General features: G+C 49.7%; 1 protein-coding gene across 2 annotated transcripts in view; it reads left to right on the top strand.

Annotated features, from left to right (window-relative positions):
- Window positions 1-15,714, top strand: part of LOC142579987 (uncharacterized) — a 62,059-nt gene extending 46,345 nt beyond the window's left edge. The window contains exons 7-9 of one of the 2 annotated variants that reach the window (XM_075690695.1): window positions 329-473; window positions 1,989-2,170; window positions 15,432-15,714. In XM_075690695.1, coding sequence (XP_075546810.1) covers window positions 329-473; window positions 1,989-2,170; window positions 15,432-15,512 — 408 coding nt within the window. In that variant the 3' untranslated portion in view covers window positions 15,513-15,714. Of the gene's footprint in view, window positions 1-328; window positions 474-1,988; window positions 2,259-15,431 lie in introns of both variants that reach the window. The other variant, XM_075690694.1, reaches the window with a different exon arrangement.
- The last annotated feature ends 1,244 nt before the right edge of the window (window positions 15,715-16,958 follow it).

Genomic DNA, 16,958 nt, shown 5'->3' with positions numbered 1-16,958 from the left:
ATAGTATGCGAACATGCCTCGAAGAATTTCACGTTTTAATTCCACAATTGCAAATTGTAATATATACTAAAGAGAAATTAATCTGTTGGTGTATATCCTTCACGATTATATTTCCTCATTTCCGCCGACGTTATTGGTATCTCCTACCTAAAACTTATTTACATTACATTCACATTAAAATATTGTATTAACAGTACAACGCCAGTTAATGAGGACGACTCATAGTCTTACAAATTGTTGGAAGTTGGAGCTCGAATTTTTAATTTGTAGAAACATGCTTTGTGTATTGTGCAGCATGCGCATGTATTTCGGCTTCCCGCTTCCGCAGGTAGTGGACATCGTGTCTCGTCGGAAGCTCGGTCCCAACCAGACCGGGGAGATTTGCTTCCGCATGCCGACTGTCATGCGTGGCTACTACAAACGGCCCAAGGAGACCGCTGAGTTCTTCGAGGGCGATGGCTGGTGCAAGTCGGGTGAGTCGCACAACATCAGCCTCTAGTTGGATGCATTGACTTAAAATTGAAGTTTATTCCCCAAACAATGGTTTTGATGGTTTTTATGCTACAGTCAATCTTTACTCGTCATTGCCTCGAAAGCCTGGTGCACACAAGCCGCCTTTACCGCTATGCTCTAACAACAACAAAAGAGTGAATACAAGTGCGCGCAGCATGCTGGACACAAACGACCGAATCAGAGAAACGTGTCGTTGCCGAAGACTCTTGAAGGGAGGAAGGAACACAAGGCATATTAGCAGAAGGACCTACTTTATGTTTATAGTAACACAAAGGTCTATCTAAGCCTAACGATTTGCGCCGAAGATGCGCGCTCCCTCAGTTTCATGCATTCTTCGGCCATCAGTTACAGTAACACAGTTACTTGCTACACACTGACGTAGCTCATTGCACTGTCTCCCAAAAGAAACTGTCATTATAAGTTTTAAGTTGCACTAGGAGAGGGGGGAGACAAAGAGAAGGCAAGACAGGGAGGTTAGCCAGTGTAAGTACCGGCTGGCTACCCTGTGCTGGGGAAAGGGGTAAAGGGAATAAAAGCAGAAAGAATAAGAAGACGAGAAAAACGGAAATAGGGAAATTCACGCAGAACTGTACTACTATGCGCACTACAACACTCAAAGACGGTCGCACAATTCGCTAGTCCTTAAAAACTCAGCAAAGCCCTTAAGGCCTTGAGTGCTGAAGCCCGTCTGGAAAAGTGTCCTAGAGCTTTTTTCTCTGTAAAGGGACGATTGTCCAGTTTTTCGAGCTCTGTCACGAGCCCTTTTCTTGGTACTTAGTAACGGGCACCGTCACAAAGGAGGTGCTCAATTGTCTCCTCGCCACCACAGGTGTCGCAAGTAGGGCCTTGTGGCCATTCCAATGCCGAATGAATAGGAGTTCGCGAATGCCACGCCGAGCCACAGGCGGCACAGAAGCGTTGCTTCCGCTCGTGGTAACCCTGTTGATAGATGGAGTTGCAGACGTGGATTCAATCTGTGGAGACGTGCGTTCGTGAATTCATTGGTGCTCGACAGATTCGGCGTAAGCTCGCTGGCGATGGAGCGAAGACTTGTGACTGCGTCTGTTCGTGACAGTGGTATGGGTATAACATGGCCACCATCGTGGGCCGATCGGGCGGCGTCATCAGCACTCCCCTACGTTTGTTGGTGAATTTCAACCGAAACTCTTCTCATATTTTAGCTGACAGTGCGTTGATATTTTTAGGTTTTATTACTATCTCCATTACCATCAGCTTCTTTTTCATCTTTTTTCTTGTGCTATTTCTTGTGCTCGAAATTGTGTGTTTGAACACTGAATGAATTTCTAGCCGAGTCCTCTGAAGCGTAGTCTCTGAAGCTGTGAAACAAATTTCGTAAATGCCTTCTTCAGCTTACTTGTATCTTAATTTTCTCCCCTTTTATTTAAGCTCCCTGTAAGCGCTCCACGCGGGACATGCCTATACTTATAACCTTCCTGATTTTGCTCACTCTTCAGGAGATGCCGGCTATTACGACGAAGAAGGGCGTTTCTACTTCGTTCAGCGGATTAAGGAGATGATCAAGTGCATGGACAACCAGGTCGTGCCTGCTGAGCTGGAGGAACTACTACTGCGAGAACATTCGCAGGACATCACGGAAGTTGCAGTGGTTGGACTCGAACACGCCGAGTATGGAGAGGTACCCGCCGCCGCAGTTATAGCTGAGAGGCAGGGTGACAAAAATGAACTCCGTCTGCTTGCTGAAAAAATCAAGAAAACCATCGCAGGTATAATGTTTCTTTTTCTCACTAAAACCGCTTCAGAGCGTAAAGCTATTATATTCAGAGCACTCAATCAAGTCATGTTTGCAAGTACCTAAATCGGCTAGCTATTATTGGAGTGAAAACTGTATACTTAACATTTTTTCACGCTTGCATCAGACAAGTGCAATTAAAGAAGATGAATAACTTTGCAAGATGCCGATTGTGGCGTGGTTAGTGCCGCGGGGCACGGGCACGCAGGGACGGACCGACGCGTACCGCCACTTGTTAGGACGAAAAGAGAATGACCCTCCTTTATTGGGCCCGAACATATATAGAGACAGGCACACACAGGTCACAGAGGGCGCCACACTCTGGTGGCAGCCTAACAAACAGGGCTGAACTGTGGCGACCTCTACATCTCCCCCCTTGAAGCATTGGAGGTTAGACGGGAGAGATTCAGGAAGCAAAACGCGTCAAAAGTTTCACAATTTCAAACGGCGCGGCGGAACAACTGGCCGGCCGTAACGTGTTCGTGTCACACCTTCACTGCGGTCCCTGATTCCCGAGGACTGTTGCAAAGACTGTCCGAGAGGGACCATTGATTCCACAATGTTGGCAGGCTGGAGTTCCTGACAGCGAACTTGCTGCAGTGGTGGTGGTTCCTCTCCGGAGGCTGTAGGCCGAGAAGGCACTAGGTGGCGCCGGTTGCGCTGTAGGGTGCCACCTCGCTCCGTTTCGACCACGTAGTCTCTTGGTCTTTGCCCCGGACTGAGGACTGTAGCCTGCACTTGATCAGGTCGCACCCAGACACGCTGACCTGTTTGGAGGGGCGGTAAGTCTCGAGCTCCATGATGCCTTTTGTAGTTGTCGGCCTGCTTCTCCTTGTAAGCCGCATCCTTGGCAACGACATCTTTCGTTGGGGGGGGGGGAGGGGGCAGTTGGGACGTAGCTGGGAGTCTTGCTTTGGCACTCTGGTTCTGAGTTGACGTCCCATCAGCAGCTGGGCTGGACTAAAGCTGTCGACTCCTAGAGTACCCCGATAGCTGAGCAGAGCCCGATGAGGATCCTTTGACTTGCGAAACAGGTCCTTGATTGTAGGCAACATCCTCTCTGCCTCTCCGTTCGATTGAGCGTAGTGTGGGCTGCTGGTCCCGTGGTTAAAGCCGTATGATGGTGCAAACGCCGCGAACTCTTGCGACGGGAACGGTGAGCCGTTGTCTGACCTGACTTCTTGCGGGATTCCATGGCGCGCAAAGATGGATTTGAGAGCGTCAATGACTGCCTGAGCTGCCGTGGTCCTCAGGGTTACCACCTCAGGGAACATTGAGTAATAGTCCACCACCAGGATTAACGTCTGGCCGTTGAGGTGGAACAAGTCCGTTTGAAGGAATTCCCAGAGATGTCCAGGTAGGGCCGTGGAGAGCAGGGGCTCGGCAAAGTTCACGTGGGTGGAAGCGTACTGTTCACAGTTGGCAACGAGAGAGGCGATGTCTGTCGAGATACTGGGCCACCAAACCGACTCCCGTGCTAGGGCTTGGTCCTGTTGATACCCTGATGGCCTTCGTGCAACAGCGTCAAGACCGCTGGTCGAAGGGACGATGGGATGACTATCCGGGCGCCTTTCAGCAGAAAACCGTCGCAGGCAGAGAGCTCGTCAGCCACAGAGGCGTACTTTGAGAGGTGCAGTGGTATCTTGGTCTTTTGTGGCCAACCATGCTGGCAGTAGGAGGCGATGGCCTTGCACTTGTCATCGGACTCTTGTGGCTGTCGCACGTCTTAAGGGCTGAGTGGCAAGACTTCCGACGTGCAGCCGACTACCTGTGCTGCAAAAAGTTCGATAGTGTCCAGAGGAGTGGGTAGCTTGTAGGTGATGCGCGACAACTTATCGGCTGTGGCTAACAGCTTTCTTGGCACGTGGAACATACGGAACTGGTATCGCATGGTCTTCAGCCGTAGTCTCTGAATACGAAGTGGCAACATGTCCAGTTCTATCTTGCCCAGAAGTGAAACGAGTGGCGGGTGGTCACTCTCGACGTCGAAGGGGATGCCGCGGACGAACTCGTCCAACCTTTGGATAGCCCACGTCATTGCCAATGCTTCTTTTCCAGTCTGGCTGTAACGCTGCTCGGTCTCGGTAATTGACCTCGAAGCGAACGCGACGGTGCGGCGCTCTACTGAGGGTCGCGTCTGTAGCAAAACTGAGCCGCGTCCGAATGAGCTTGCGTCTGCAGACACCGTAGTGGCGTACGACGGGTGGTACTTGGCCATGCACCTGTCTGATGTCAAGAGTTCCTTGATTTTCTCGAATGCTGCCTTTTGCTCGTGCTCCCACACCCAACTCGCAGACTTATTCAGTAAGGCTCTGATGGGCGCTGTGACGTCCGAGATGTGTGGCAAGAATCTGGCAAGATGATTCACCATTCCGAGCAGTCTTCTAACGCCTGCGACGTCCGTTGGAGCTTCCATGGCTTTGACTGCTTCTACTTTGCCTGGATCTGGCCTGATGCCCTGTGCTGAGACGACGAGTCCGAGGAAGGAGACCTCGGGTACCCCAAAACGACAGTTGTCCTGGTTCAATGTGATGCCTGCTTTCCCAAGGCGAGATAGCACCTGGCTCAGTCTGGCGTCATGTTCCTGGCGGGTGCGTCCAAAAATCAAAATATCATCTATCATATTGGCGACTCCTTCTTGGCCCTCCAGGATTCTTGCCATCTGCTTTTGGAAGTACTCCGGTGCGGAGGTGATGCCAAAGGGGAGCCGGCAGAAGCAGTACTGGCCATATGGGGTGATGAATGTCGTAAGCTCTTGGTAGTCTTCAGAGAGCTTCACCTGGTGGAAGCTTGCGGTCGCATCCAGCTTCGAAAAAACTGTTGCATCGCTGAGGAGGCCAAGAACTTGCTCGACAATTGGTAGAATGTGTCGTTCCCGCAGGACGACCTTGTTCAGTTCAGTCAAGTCGACGCAGAGCCGGTAGGAACCATCGCCTTTCCGGACGACGACGAGACCCGGGCACCATGGTGTTGGCTTGTCGACCCTACGGATTACGCCTGCGCTTTCCAATTTGTCCAGCTCGCGGCGGACGATTTCGAGCAGTGGGATGGGGATCCTGCGAGGTACGCTTAGCGAGAAAGGTGCGGCATCGGGTTCAACCGGATGTTGTATCCGTCCTTGAGGGTGCCCAATCCATTGAAGAGCTCGGCGTGCAGCGTCGCTGTTGAAGTCTTGAGTTGATCAAGAAATCGAACTACTTGGAGGGCTCGGAGCGCTGGCAGTCCCAGAAGAGGCACAGTGCGAGACTGGATCACGTAGAGGCGCTGACAGCTTGTTTTCCCTTGCCACCGAAGTCGTGCCACATACGAGCCCAACACGCGCAGTGGCTGTCCTCCCGGGCCAGTGAGCAGAGTGTCGACTTGGTCGAGTTTGGCAGGCAAGGTAGGAAAGTCGCTGGGAAGGGCAGAAAGCTCAGCTCCGGAGTCAACCTCAAACTGCGCTGTGTAGTCGTCAACGGTGACGTCGACGAACATTGCCGCGGCGGGTGTCGCGACGGCGTGCAGGTGAACGGAGCTGAGCTTGTACTGCTTGAACTTCCGCGAGCGGCATACTTCGGCAAAGTGGCCTTTCTTTTTGCAGAAGTTGCAGGTGGAGCGACGGGCCGGTCAGTCTGAACACCGATGAGACGCGCTGCTGCAGAATTCACATGTGGACGGCTCGCGTGAGTGCTGTTTGCGGCTGCGGCGAACGAGGCTTAGCGCCGGAGCGACGGCGAGAGGGGTACTTGTTAGATTTTGTGGCGTCGAGGTTGAGCTCGCGGGAGTGCATGGTGTGGTTCTGGGGCAACGCCATTTTCCTGTCGGCGTCTTCGGATTGACGGGTTTGTGTCCAAGCGTCCTGGAGTGTCAGCTTCGCGTTCCGGCACAGCTGGTCCGAGAGCAAGGGAGTTGCGGAGGCCGACGACGAACCGGTCGCGTACGAGCCTTCCCTCCACAGCAGCCGACGGATAGTTACAGCGCTTAACCATCCTGCGCAGTTCTGCGTAGTACGTGTCGACGCTTTCGTCGGGTAGCTGAACACGTCTGTGGAACCATGACGACTCGTAAAGCTCGTTTGCCGGGTGCACGAAGTGCTCAGTGAAGCAGGTGGCAACGGCTTGGTAAGAAGCGAGCGACTGGCCGTCGAGCGAGAAAGTCTCGAGAAGCGGGCGGGCCTCCGGGCCCATGCAGTACAGTAGCGAGCATACCTGCATGTCTCCCGACGGCTTCGTCAGTCCTGAAACCGCTGCGTAGTCTTCGTAGCGGCTGAGCCATGTCGCCCACGTTGGCGGGTTCGCGAAGTCGAACGGTGCCGGCGGCTGGAAGTTGACGCCGTACAGTTTCGGCGGCTCGCCGGTCTCGAGGGTCGTCTTGGTGCCTTCCTATGAGGTGAGGGCTAAGGCAGGGGGGCGTTATCCGGCCACTTCTGACACCATATCGCGTGGTTAGTGCCGCCGGGCACGGGCGCGCAGGGACGGACCGACACGTACCGCCACGTGCTTAGATGAAAAGAGAATGACCCTCCTTTATTGGGCCCGAACATATATAGAGACAGACACACACATGTCAGAGAGGGCGCCACACTCTGGTGGCAGCCTAACAAACAGGGCTGAACTGTGGCGACCTCTACACCCATAACACCGGAAATGTTTTTGTGAGTGTTGCCTGTGCACGGCAGTCCCAAAAGCGCTAACTAGTGATTTATTAAGGCTATTGATGTTTTCAAGCTGAAGTCACCCAATGTCTGAAATTTTAATGATTCACAATGAAGCAGAATTATTGTAAGGGTAATATTTGTGGATATTTTCCCTGTAAATTCACATGTGCTACCTCATCTGCTTAGTGGATCTTCGCGTATGGCATCTGCATTCTTATGGTCAGAATGTCTTGCTTGGAAGCAAAAAGTTTAAATTCTTGTCGTAGCCTTGTGGGAACAGAATGGCTTTGAGCGGCGATTGCTGTCTCTGCCGAAGTCATTACATTCCTGTACCGCAGTAGACTCGATATAGGGGACCCTGTCATCGAAGCCGCCGGAATCTAGAATATTGAATAAAGTTTGTCAGGAGCCATAGTTTGAAGCGAGAGGGACGAAGTTACGGCAGATTCATATGCCGTCACCGTAATTGCCATGCTGGCTCAACCACCTTGCTTGCAGCTCCTGTAGACACTAGCGCCACAGTTCCCTTTGTAGTTGTATGAAACTCTACGGCTATCATCTTCTCAATATTACACGAGGCGGACGCATCGGTGCATTTGGCTGACAGCTACCATCGCCAAGTGCGGGGAAGGATATCAAAGCGCCAGCGCAGAGTCACTCGGCACCCATAGAAATTTATAATATTCTTGATTACGACAGCTTCTACTCAGTTGAGACAGCGTACAAATGTGACGACCACCGCGGCGGCGACAGAGTGACAAAATAATGGCGAGTTCTGCAAAGAAAGCGTTGCTTTAAAACAGCGGCCGATTGCGCTCGCACAACGATGGTTGGTGTGTACGTTCTGGGTTTCGGCACTACGTGGTTGACCGTTGACGCAAAGTGAGGCAGAAGCTTACAATGAATGACAAAAAATTTCTAATGAAACTGCGGTTGCTGAATATAGCATTGCAAACAAAAATACGAGGAAGGACGAGGCAAGGCGATGGGGTCACTTCCAACGTGTTCTTATTGCAATAATATATATATATATAACAACTAGCTGACGTTGCACGCTCGCGGTAGGCTAGCCGCCTCAAGACACATCGAAAACGTCCACAAAGAAACACAATATGACTAGATGCATATCAAAAAGGAATGACACGACTGAAGCAGATGTTTTCAAGCTTTTTGATGTGTTGCCCCTTTCATAAACCCACCGACAGCGCTGTCGAAATTGCGATACCGCACGTGTCAGCTGGCCTAGAGATTTTGGCGGCTGGAATAGTATCGCTTCTTTGCACGTATAGCTCCTCCCGACAATGCACGGGTCAAGCGAAGGCTCGCAACCGGGAATACTACAGGGAAAACTGCAGTTATCACGGTAATAATGCTGTGCTACGAACATTGTGGTTGCGGTCTCAGTCAAGCGGGAATGCATTAGCCCTTGTTAGAATTCAGCTGGTTCCGTTATGTGGGCGGACAAGACTGCTCCGAGAGAGGTAATATTACAAGTTATTATTTTGAAGAAATATACCTTTGGTTTCATAAACATATTTAGGGCTGCTTAACAGAGTTTGCGCCGCAAGCACTATAGGTCAGGACGAAGACCACGCAAATGTTTCAGAACCAACAATGTACATTGTTACGGATGAAAACAAGGGAATCGATAGAAACGATTTTTGTTAGTCACAGCCACGTAAAACGAAGAAAAGTACAGGACACGTCCACTGTGCTTTTTTAAATTGAATTGCAGGAATAATGAGAAAGAAAAGCTAAATGAAAGTGGACTAAAAGAGGACTTGTCGGCGGGAGTCGAGCCTACATATTCCCTATAGAGAAAGGCTCATATGTAAAGAATTTCAGGACGATGTTATATGGATATGAAAAACACATATTACAGAATATTAGACCGTGAAAGAGCTATAGAGCTGTTGTAATGGTGTCTGTTAGGAGACTTAAAAAGAAAGAACATTCGTAAAAAATACATCTCACGATGCCTGTCGACTGTGGTGCGATTAGCGTCGAAGCAACGCATTTCTACCGCCGAAACACGTCGTTTATGATCCGCGTACCAGAGCGGGGCTTCTGTTTTCCGGTTTCATGTGGACACACTGCGCGATTTAAGGCTGCAGACGCGAAGTCCACGCGAATTTATTTGCCTGGCCTTCGAGTCTGTGCCAGTAGTGCGCCGGTGTGCAGGAGCCGTGTGCTGTAGCCGATTCCCTCCATCGCGCTTCCCTACAGAGACGGTGTGTGATCTAACGACATCGCTTCGAAGCCGGCGCATTGCCTCCGAAATGCGTGGCGCCATGTGTGCGTGCAAACGCTGCGATACTCGTCGTATATGAGGTGAACACTGCCGGTGGGCCCCTGTGCCGCGCTTCCTGTGGACACGCTGCGCGCGTAGCGTCCGAGATGGGTGGCGCACCCGGTGTGTGCGAACGCTGAGAATGGTGCCCACGTTGGCCGCGTGCTCAATGGCAAGGGACCCAGGTTGGCATGAAATGCTCATTGGGCAGCGGCTAACAACCGAACCCGTTTGTGAAGGAACTCGTTTAAACGTAGGGCTCCTCGACTTGACCAAGCCATGGGAGTTTGGTTCGACTCTATCAGCGCGGGGTTAATTTTAAGGATAGATGAAAGTCTATAGATGAAATTTATACATCTATGAAAGTCTCTGTAGAAAACAACCTAACAGAAAACACACAAGAGCGAGGCACTCGCGCTCTTTGATTGAATAATTGCGCTCAGCTGTGATAGAAGTCGGCTGGCATAGGCTATAACGCGGTCATGTCCGCGCTGGCGTTGTGCTAACACTGCTCCTATGCCGTGACCACTGGCATCAATTCGAACTTCCGTTGAGGCAGATGGGTCAAAGTGGGCCAGAATTGGAGGCTAGGTAAGGAAAGTAGTGAGCTGCGAAAAAGATGCGGCATGGTCAGGTCCCCAAGAAAATGGGGCGTCTTTCTTCAAGGGTCGGTAAGAGGACATGCGATAGTCGCAAAATCCTTCACAAAGCGTCGAAAATAAGAGCACAGCCCCACGAAACTACGAACGTCCTTAGTAGACTTGGGAACAGGAAAGTTCGTAAGGCGCGAATTTTGTCCGGATCAGGTCGCACTCCTCCGGCGTCCCCGAGGTGTCCAAGGACGGTGATTTGGCGGCTAGCGAAGTGACATTTTGACGAGTTCAACTGGAGACCTGCGTGGCGGAACACGTCAAGAATCGTTCAAGGACAATCTAGATGCCTGTCAAATGTAGGCGAATAAACGATGACGTCGTCCAGATAGCACAAACAGGTGGACCACTTGAACCCCTGAAGCAAAGAGTCCATCATTCGTTCGAAGGTGGCGGACGCGTTACAAGACCGAAAGGCATCACCTTGAACTGATAAAGGCCGTCAGGGGTAATAAATGCAGTCTTCTCTCGGTCCATATCGTCGACGGATATCTGCCAGTAGCCGGACCGTAAGTCGATAGAAGAAAAATAGGTGGCGCCGTACAAGCAGTCTAGTGCGTCATCAATACGTGGCAAAGGGTACACGTCCTTTTTTGTGATTTTGTTCAGGTGGCGATAATCTACACAAAAACGCCACGTTCCATCGTTCTTTTTGAAAAGTACGACGGGAGAAGCCCAGGGACTACAGGAAGGTTCGATAATGTCCTTTGCAAGCATCTTTTTGACTTCCTGTTGGATAACAGCTCGTTCGGAAGCAGAAACGCGATAGGGACGTCGGTGAATAGTGTTCGCATCGCCAGTGTTTATGCGATGGGCCACGACGGACGTTTCACATAAGGGTCGATTGTCAAACTCAAAAATGTCGCGATAACCGTCAAGAACGCGATAAAGGGCTTCAGCTTGAACAGATGTAAGGTCAGAGGAAACCATCTTCTCAATGTCGACGTCAGTACCGTGCGATGACGTCACGGTATGGGCTGAGCTGTGACGATCTTCCACTGTGAATGGCTCGATCTCATCATCCTGCAAAGCGCTAATTATAGCCAATGAAATCCCCTGAGACAGAACTGGCGTGGTTAGCGCAAATTGACAAGGGGAAGGAAGGTGCGGTTGCCAGTAATTGTCAGCACAGTGTGCAGCACGGTAACACCTTGTGTAACTATAACTGGCGGAATTGGTGCGACCACGTAATTACCGTCAGGTACAGCTGGTGAGGACAACAAGTCGACGTGTGTCACAGATTGAGACGGCAGGCGAATAAAATCCATGCAGCTCAAACAGCTTGGAGGCGGGTCCACAGGGTCGGCAAGAAGAGGCAAGTCAAGGCGAAGTCAGCCGGCCGAGCAGTCAATGAGAGCCGAATGATTGGCAAGGAAATCCAGACCGAGAATGAGTTCGTGAGGGCGATGCTCGATGACGGGGAAGAGAATGACGGTTTGTTTCTCAGCAATGGTGAGTCGGGCACAGCACATGCCAACAATAGCGAGAGTCTCTCCGTCGGCGACTTGTACAAATCGGTTCGGGGCGGGCGTCAGAACTTTCTTGAGCCGACGGCGAAGAGCAGCACTCATAATGGACGCATGCGCCCCAGTGTCAATCAACGCGCACACAGGAACATTGTCGACGAGAACGTCCAAAATATTCTTGTTCGTGGGTAAGGGGAAGCGAGGATTTCGTGCCAATATCGTCTTGGCAGCTTCACCTCCAGAAGCTGCACTTTCTAGTTTTCCTGTCAGGGGTGCGGCGAGTAGGTCGGAGTAGGTGCACGGCGTGACGGGGGCGAACGAGACTGACGAAGGGAGGGAGAAGGTGAGCGGGAGTAGCGATGTCGTGTCAAAGGTGTCGCGGGGTCAGATGATGGAGCGGTCATAGAAGGGGCGAAGTAAAAGGACGCGCTAGAGGGGTGAGAGTAGTAATCAGGAGAATAGCGCATCGGAGAAGTCCAGCGGCTGTGGCAGTGGCGAGTGACATGTCTGATGCGTCGACAATTAAAACAGATCGGCTTGTCGTCCACGGTTCGCCATCCGGAGGAGTTGCGCTGTCCGTAAGAGGAGTAAGAAGAGCGCGGTGGGGACGTGCGCGGAGAAAGAGGTTTCGAGCGTATGGAACGAATGTATTGCAGGCAGAAGTTGGACAACTCTTGACGGACGACGGCCTGGATCAAGGAGATTGTCACCGCAGAATGATCAGGTGACAAAAATGAAGGGGCCGCCGGTTGTGCCGCTTCGACCTCACGACGAATGATGTGGGTCAAGTTGTTACAGCGCGACGGCTGGTGGAAGAGGTCGCCACAGGATGACGTAGCAGCTGTGTTGGGAAGTCGCGTGATGTGCTGGGATACCCGGCGGCTTTTAGCATGCTCAAGACGGCGGCACTCCTTGACGATCGCATCGATGCTGGTGACGTTCGTAAACACCAGTAAATTGAAGGCGTCGTCAGCAATGCCTTTGAGCACGTGATTAACCTTATCGTCCTCAGACATGGTCGGGTCAGCCTTGGCACAAAGGGCCAAGACGTCGAGAATGTACGACACGTAGGACTCGGTCGACGACTGTACACATGTGGCAATGGCTTTCTTGGCACTGACTTGGCGACCGAACGGATTGCCGAAAAGATCGCGGAGCTTCTCTTTGAAGAGATCCCAGCTCGATATCTCCTCTTCGTGAGTCTGGAACCATGTAAGTGGAGCTCCGTCAAGGTAGAAAAGAACGTTCGCAAGCATAATAGTCGTCTCCCACCTGTGACTGGTGCTGACACGCTCGTATAAGCAGAGCCAGTCGTCAACATCAGGGCTGCCGACTCCATTGAAAACACCAGGATCCCGAGGGGGGAAACGGCGACGTAGGTCGGGGTTGCAGGCGGAGACGGTTGCGTAGATGAAGTGCCGCCAGCAGGAGCCGAATTTGCGCTGTCGCCGTTGCGACCGCTGCGAAGCTCCATGATGGGTACAGGGAAAGTCCACCTCCACGAAATTAATGTTACGTGTAGCTGGAATACTATATAGAATTTATTTACAGGGAAGCTAACGGAAGGTCAAAATGGCGACGCTATATCAAGCGGGCCCACGTCGTCTTCCTCCTCCTCAGTGCAGCCTCACTGTGGCGGCTGTTGGATAGCAATATAAAAGCTTACGTGTCAGCTTCCTCCGTCAGGCGGTATGCGATCCTCAACAACAGTAATCTCTCATAGCCAGCCAAGTCTCCTTCCTTCCGTATCATCCGAGAAAGAACCTGGAAGGTCGCATGTGCATACGCTCTAGAGACGTAACGAAGGGAAATTTGGCGTGGCCCTAAACGAAAGAGCCATTCTCCAAAATTTGACGGAATGCAAATTATCGAAGCCGTATTTTTGAGGATTCACGTGCGAACATCGGAAGTTTCGCTGAATGAAGTTCGATACTTTACCAGCTCTTGCTAAGACGATACCTACATGTGACTTTCATGAGCAGTCGGATGACATTATTGCCTTAAATATTTATATCTACGCTCTTGTTTCAATAACAGGTTATTTAAACGCTACTGACATTGAACTGATCTCCTCTTTATGGTAAAGGAAAGTTGTTCACACTTTTCGATATTTAAAAAGAATTCATTAAGGAAAAATGAGACATCCACCCAATCGTAGCAATTGTTGCAAAGGAAACCCATGCGGGTTCCTCGAAAGAAACGCGTCGCAGTTGAAGAAAAATTCGCCCTGGACCCGTACTCGAAAGCGGGACCACCGCCATTCCGGGGCCTGCGCTCTACTATCTGGGCTAACCCGGCGGCTCACAGATGGCAGGGCGAAGTCGAATTTGTCAAACTCTGGCCTTTGCTTCGAGTTGTTGACATGAATGGATGGATGGATGGATGGATGAATGAATGAATGGATGGATGGATGGACGGATGGATGGATGGATGGATGGATGGATGGATGGATGGATGGATGGATGGATGGATGGATGGATGGATGGATGGATGGATGGATGGATGGATGGATGGATGGATGGATGGATAGATGTTATCAGCGTCCCCTTTGGAACGGGGCGGCGGGTTGTGCCATAAAGCTCAGGCTGTTATACTGCCTAATGTCCTACTTAGGTTAAAAAAGAAAAAAGAAACAGATAGAATTCCCATAACCAAATTCGACTTCACCCTGCCATCAACTGGCCGCCTGGTTAGCTCAGATGGTAGAGCGGATGCCCCGGGATGGCGGTGATCCTGGGTTTGAGTCCCGGACCAGGACGAATTTTTCTTTAACTGGAAGGCTTTTCTTTCGAGGAAGCCGTATTGGAGGAATTTCTACGATTGGGTGGATGTCTCATTTTCCCTTAATTAATTTCTTCTCTGCACCTTGTGGGTTTCCGCAGAATTATTACGCCGTGTTTAAAATTGTTTTCCATGCAATACACTAGTTCCAAGTACGCGGTAAGTGTTTATGAAGGTTAGCTGTCTCAACTTCATTAGCAGGTTTTATGCACGATGCAATCATAAGCATATAACCGGAAATAAGAAGAAAGCCCTCCCAAAATGTCAGTAACACAAATTAAAAATTCAGGAACACTAAGCAGCACCCTGTGGGAATCCCGATATAACATCTACGTATTCACAAATTATCACAAGGATATGCATGTCCGCAGCCGCGAATAACACCGCGCTAGTACTATGTATAGTAAATCAATTTACGTATGGGGCTTGACGGGCCAGAACCACGATATGATTATGAGGCACGCCTTAGTGGCAATCGTTTCTCTTCAATACCTGGAATAACTTAACGGTCACGAAATTCTTTTTTTTCTACTGCACATGACTTTCTTCTTGTATCTCAGCCCTATGGAATTGTCGACGCCGCGGTCAGCATCGAACCCGCGACCTCGATCTGGAAAGCTCGACCCATGGACACTAAGGTGGCCACAAGTGGTCCGTTTTCTTTGAGTCAAATGCAGCGTTTACTTATATATAAAGACCATTACATGTTACGAGAGCTCTGTTGTCTCTCCGGCTGCAGTCACTTCACGGTAACTGTTTTAATTTACACTTCACATAGGCTGAAATGCAAATATGTGTTCTATACAAACTTCCACAATCTACAGGTTCAGAGTGGCTTTTCTGCATTTTAGGTTCTTAAACGCAGTTGTAGCCCACAGCACGTTTAGCAAGTCTCTTTAACCCCAGAAAACGCAATCAACATTTCACTTGAAGAAAAATTACAACTTGTTCGCTTTTATGCCTTGGGTTGTAGATTAAATTTTTACAAAAATAGTAAGATTAAATCGGGTAACTGAACTATCCACAATTGAAGCTTCGATCCAGCGTATTAAAAGCGCTACTGTGGGCTCTCCGTTATGTTTCTCGTTCATAAGCCACAATATTGAGGTATACAAGATAGCTTATCAAAAGCGATGTGTTGTTCTTTCCGAGGCTCAGATTATGCGAGAGGGCTGTCAAGTAATGACATGTGAACGTTTGTTTAATAAAACGTGTTGCTGTCCTGTGTAATGTGTCGAGGTGGTTCTCAAACACTCGAACCAAATTTGTATCTTGTGTCGCCCTCGTTTCAAGGATGTTCGCTATGTGCTACTGTCGTTTTCAGAAAACCTGGCCGTGCACAAGCACCTTTATGGCGGTGTTTTCTTCCTCGACTCGCTCCCCAAGACGGAGACGTCCAAGGTGAACCGCTTTGTGCTGGCTCAACTGTGTGCTGCAATGGCGCCACTCTGAATAACAAGACTAGTTTTTCAGGAGACATATACCCTAAGTGGGTCACAGTCACATCAAACTGCAAAATGAGAAGAGACACCCGGGCGGTTCTCACGATTTGTGTGAAAGCAACACGAGTGGAAGCGGAAATAAAAAGACACTGAGTAAAAACTTGATGTCGTAAAATTGTTGTAGTTCTTGTTATTATTATTCTTGCAATGCACCCTCGCTACAATAATGCCCTCTGAGCACACCAAGTGATCTCAAGAAATAATTAACTTTAGTAATGAGAACAAGTACGCGTTCAATTCACTTTAAACTCAGAATACGCACAATCTTGCGAGATTGAGACCATACAAGCACTCAGACAGCGCCGTAATATATACCTCAAGAGCAAACGTACCGCAATAGATGGATGGGCGCTCGTGAAGTGAAGCTTCTAGCTAAATGCCCTGTGTGACCCGTGAATTCCGGAATGCGCCTTGACTTGAAGCCCATGCTTCGACTTGGTCGAAAGAGCAGCTACCACGAATGCGCCGAAGGAAACACAATGGGAGTCTTCAGTACGTTCACTACAGGCGTTATCTAGACCAAGTCAAGCAAGGGCATCAAGTTAAGGTGCTTTTCTTAATAGCTGGGTAAGAAAACAAAATAAGAACAAGAATAAATTTTGTGCGTATTTCCTTACTAATACACGTGAAATTAGTGTTGAAGCCATTCAGAAAAGAAATTACGACAATTTCATTTCTGAAGAAATGCAGATGCCTGCATAAGCAGAGACTGTTGAACGCCACTAGATTGCTGAAATTATTCAGAGAAAGGTGCGCTAATAGCACATTATTAATGATAACCACCTAGGGTGGTTATCTGTGATCACTTTCGGTGACACTATCGCAAAATTTCGCGTGAAGAACACCGGATGCGCCGACATCTACGGGATACAACTTTCCTTGAAAAGTCCAAACCTATAGTCTGGCCAAAGGGCCAGGAATGATGTCGCTCGTAAACGTCGATGCGGATGGTCACGTGAAACTTCGCAAAAGCGTAACCATTGCGAAAAGTTATCGCGCAAAAATACCAACCCATGTTGCAAGACAAGCGCATTAACATCATTCGTAATTATTTCGAAGCCCGTACTTCTGATGTTTAATCGGCCAATTCTTAACCAGGTCCGTTGAGCTCACTACCGTTTATGAAGCTTTAAATTTCTTTAATTCAACGGGAAACTTCCTATTGTTTGCAATTCACCAGTTCGCTGCAGAGATGCGTGGAAGCAACAACGCTAATAGCGAAATCCTGTGACCCAGTGTTTATCCAGAGAACACAAAGTCATTACAGCAGTGACACACCATATACCACGTAATTTCTGGTGTGTAGCGTTGATAGTGACTTAATTATATACATATAGTTATTTTAAGCG

The sequence above is a fragment of the Dermacentor variabilis genome, chromosome 4, assembly GCF_050947875.1.
Source record: "Dermacentor variabilis isolate Ectoservices chromosome 4, ASM5094787v1, whole genome shotgun sequence".
In the NCBI taxonomy this organism is placed as follows: Eukaryota; Metazoa; Arthropoda; class Arachnida; order Ixodida; family Ixodidae; genus Dermacentor; species Dermacentor variabilis.
This window is presented reverse-complemented; position numbering and strand designations above follow the sequence as displayed.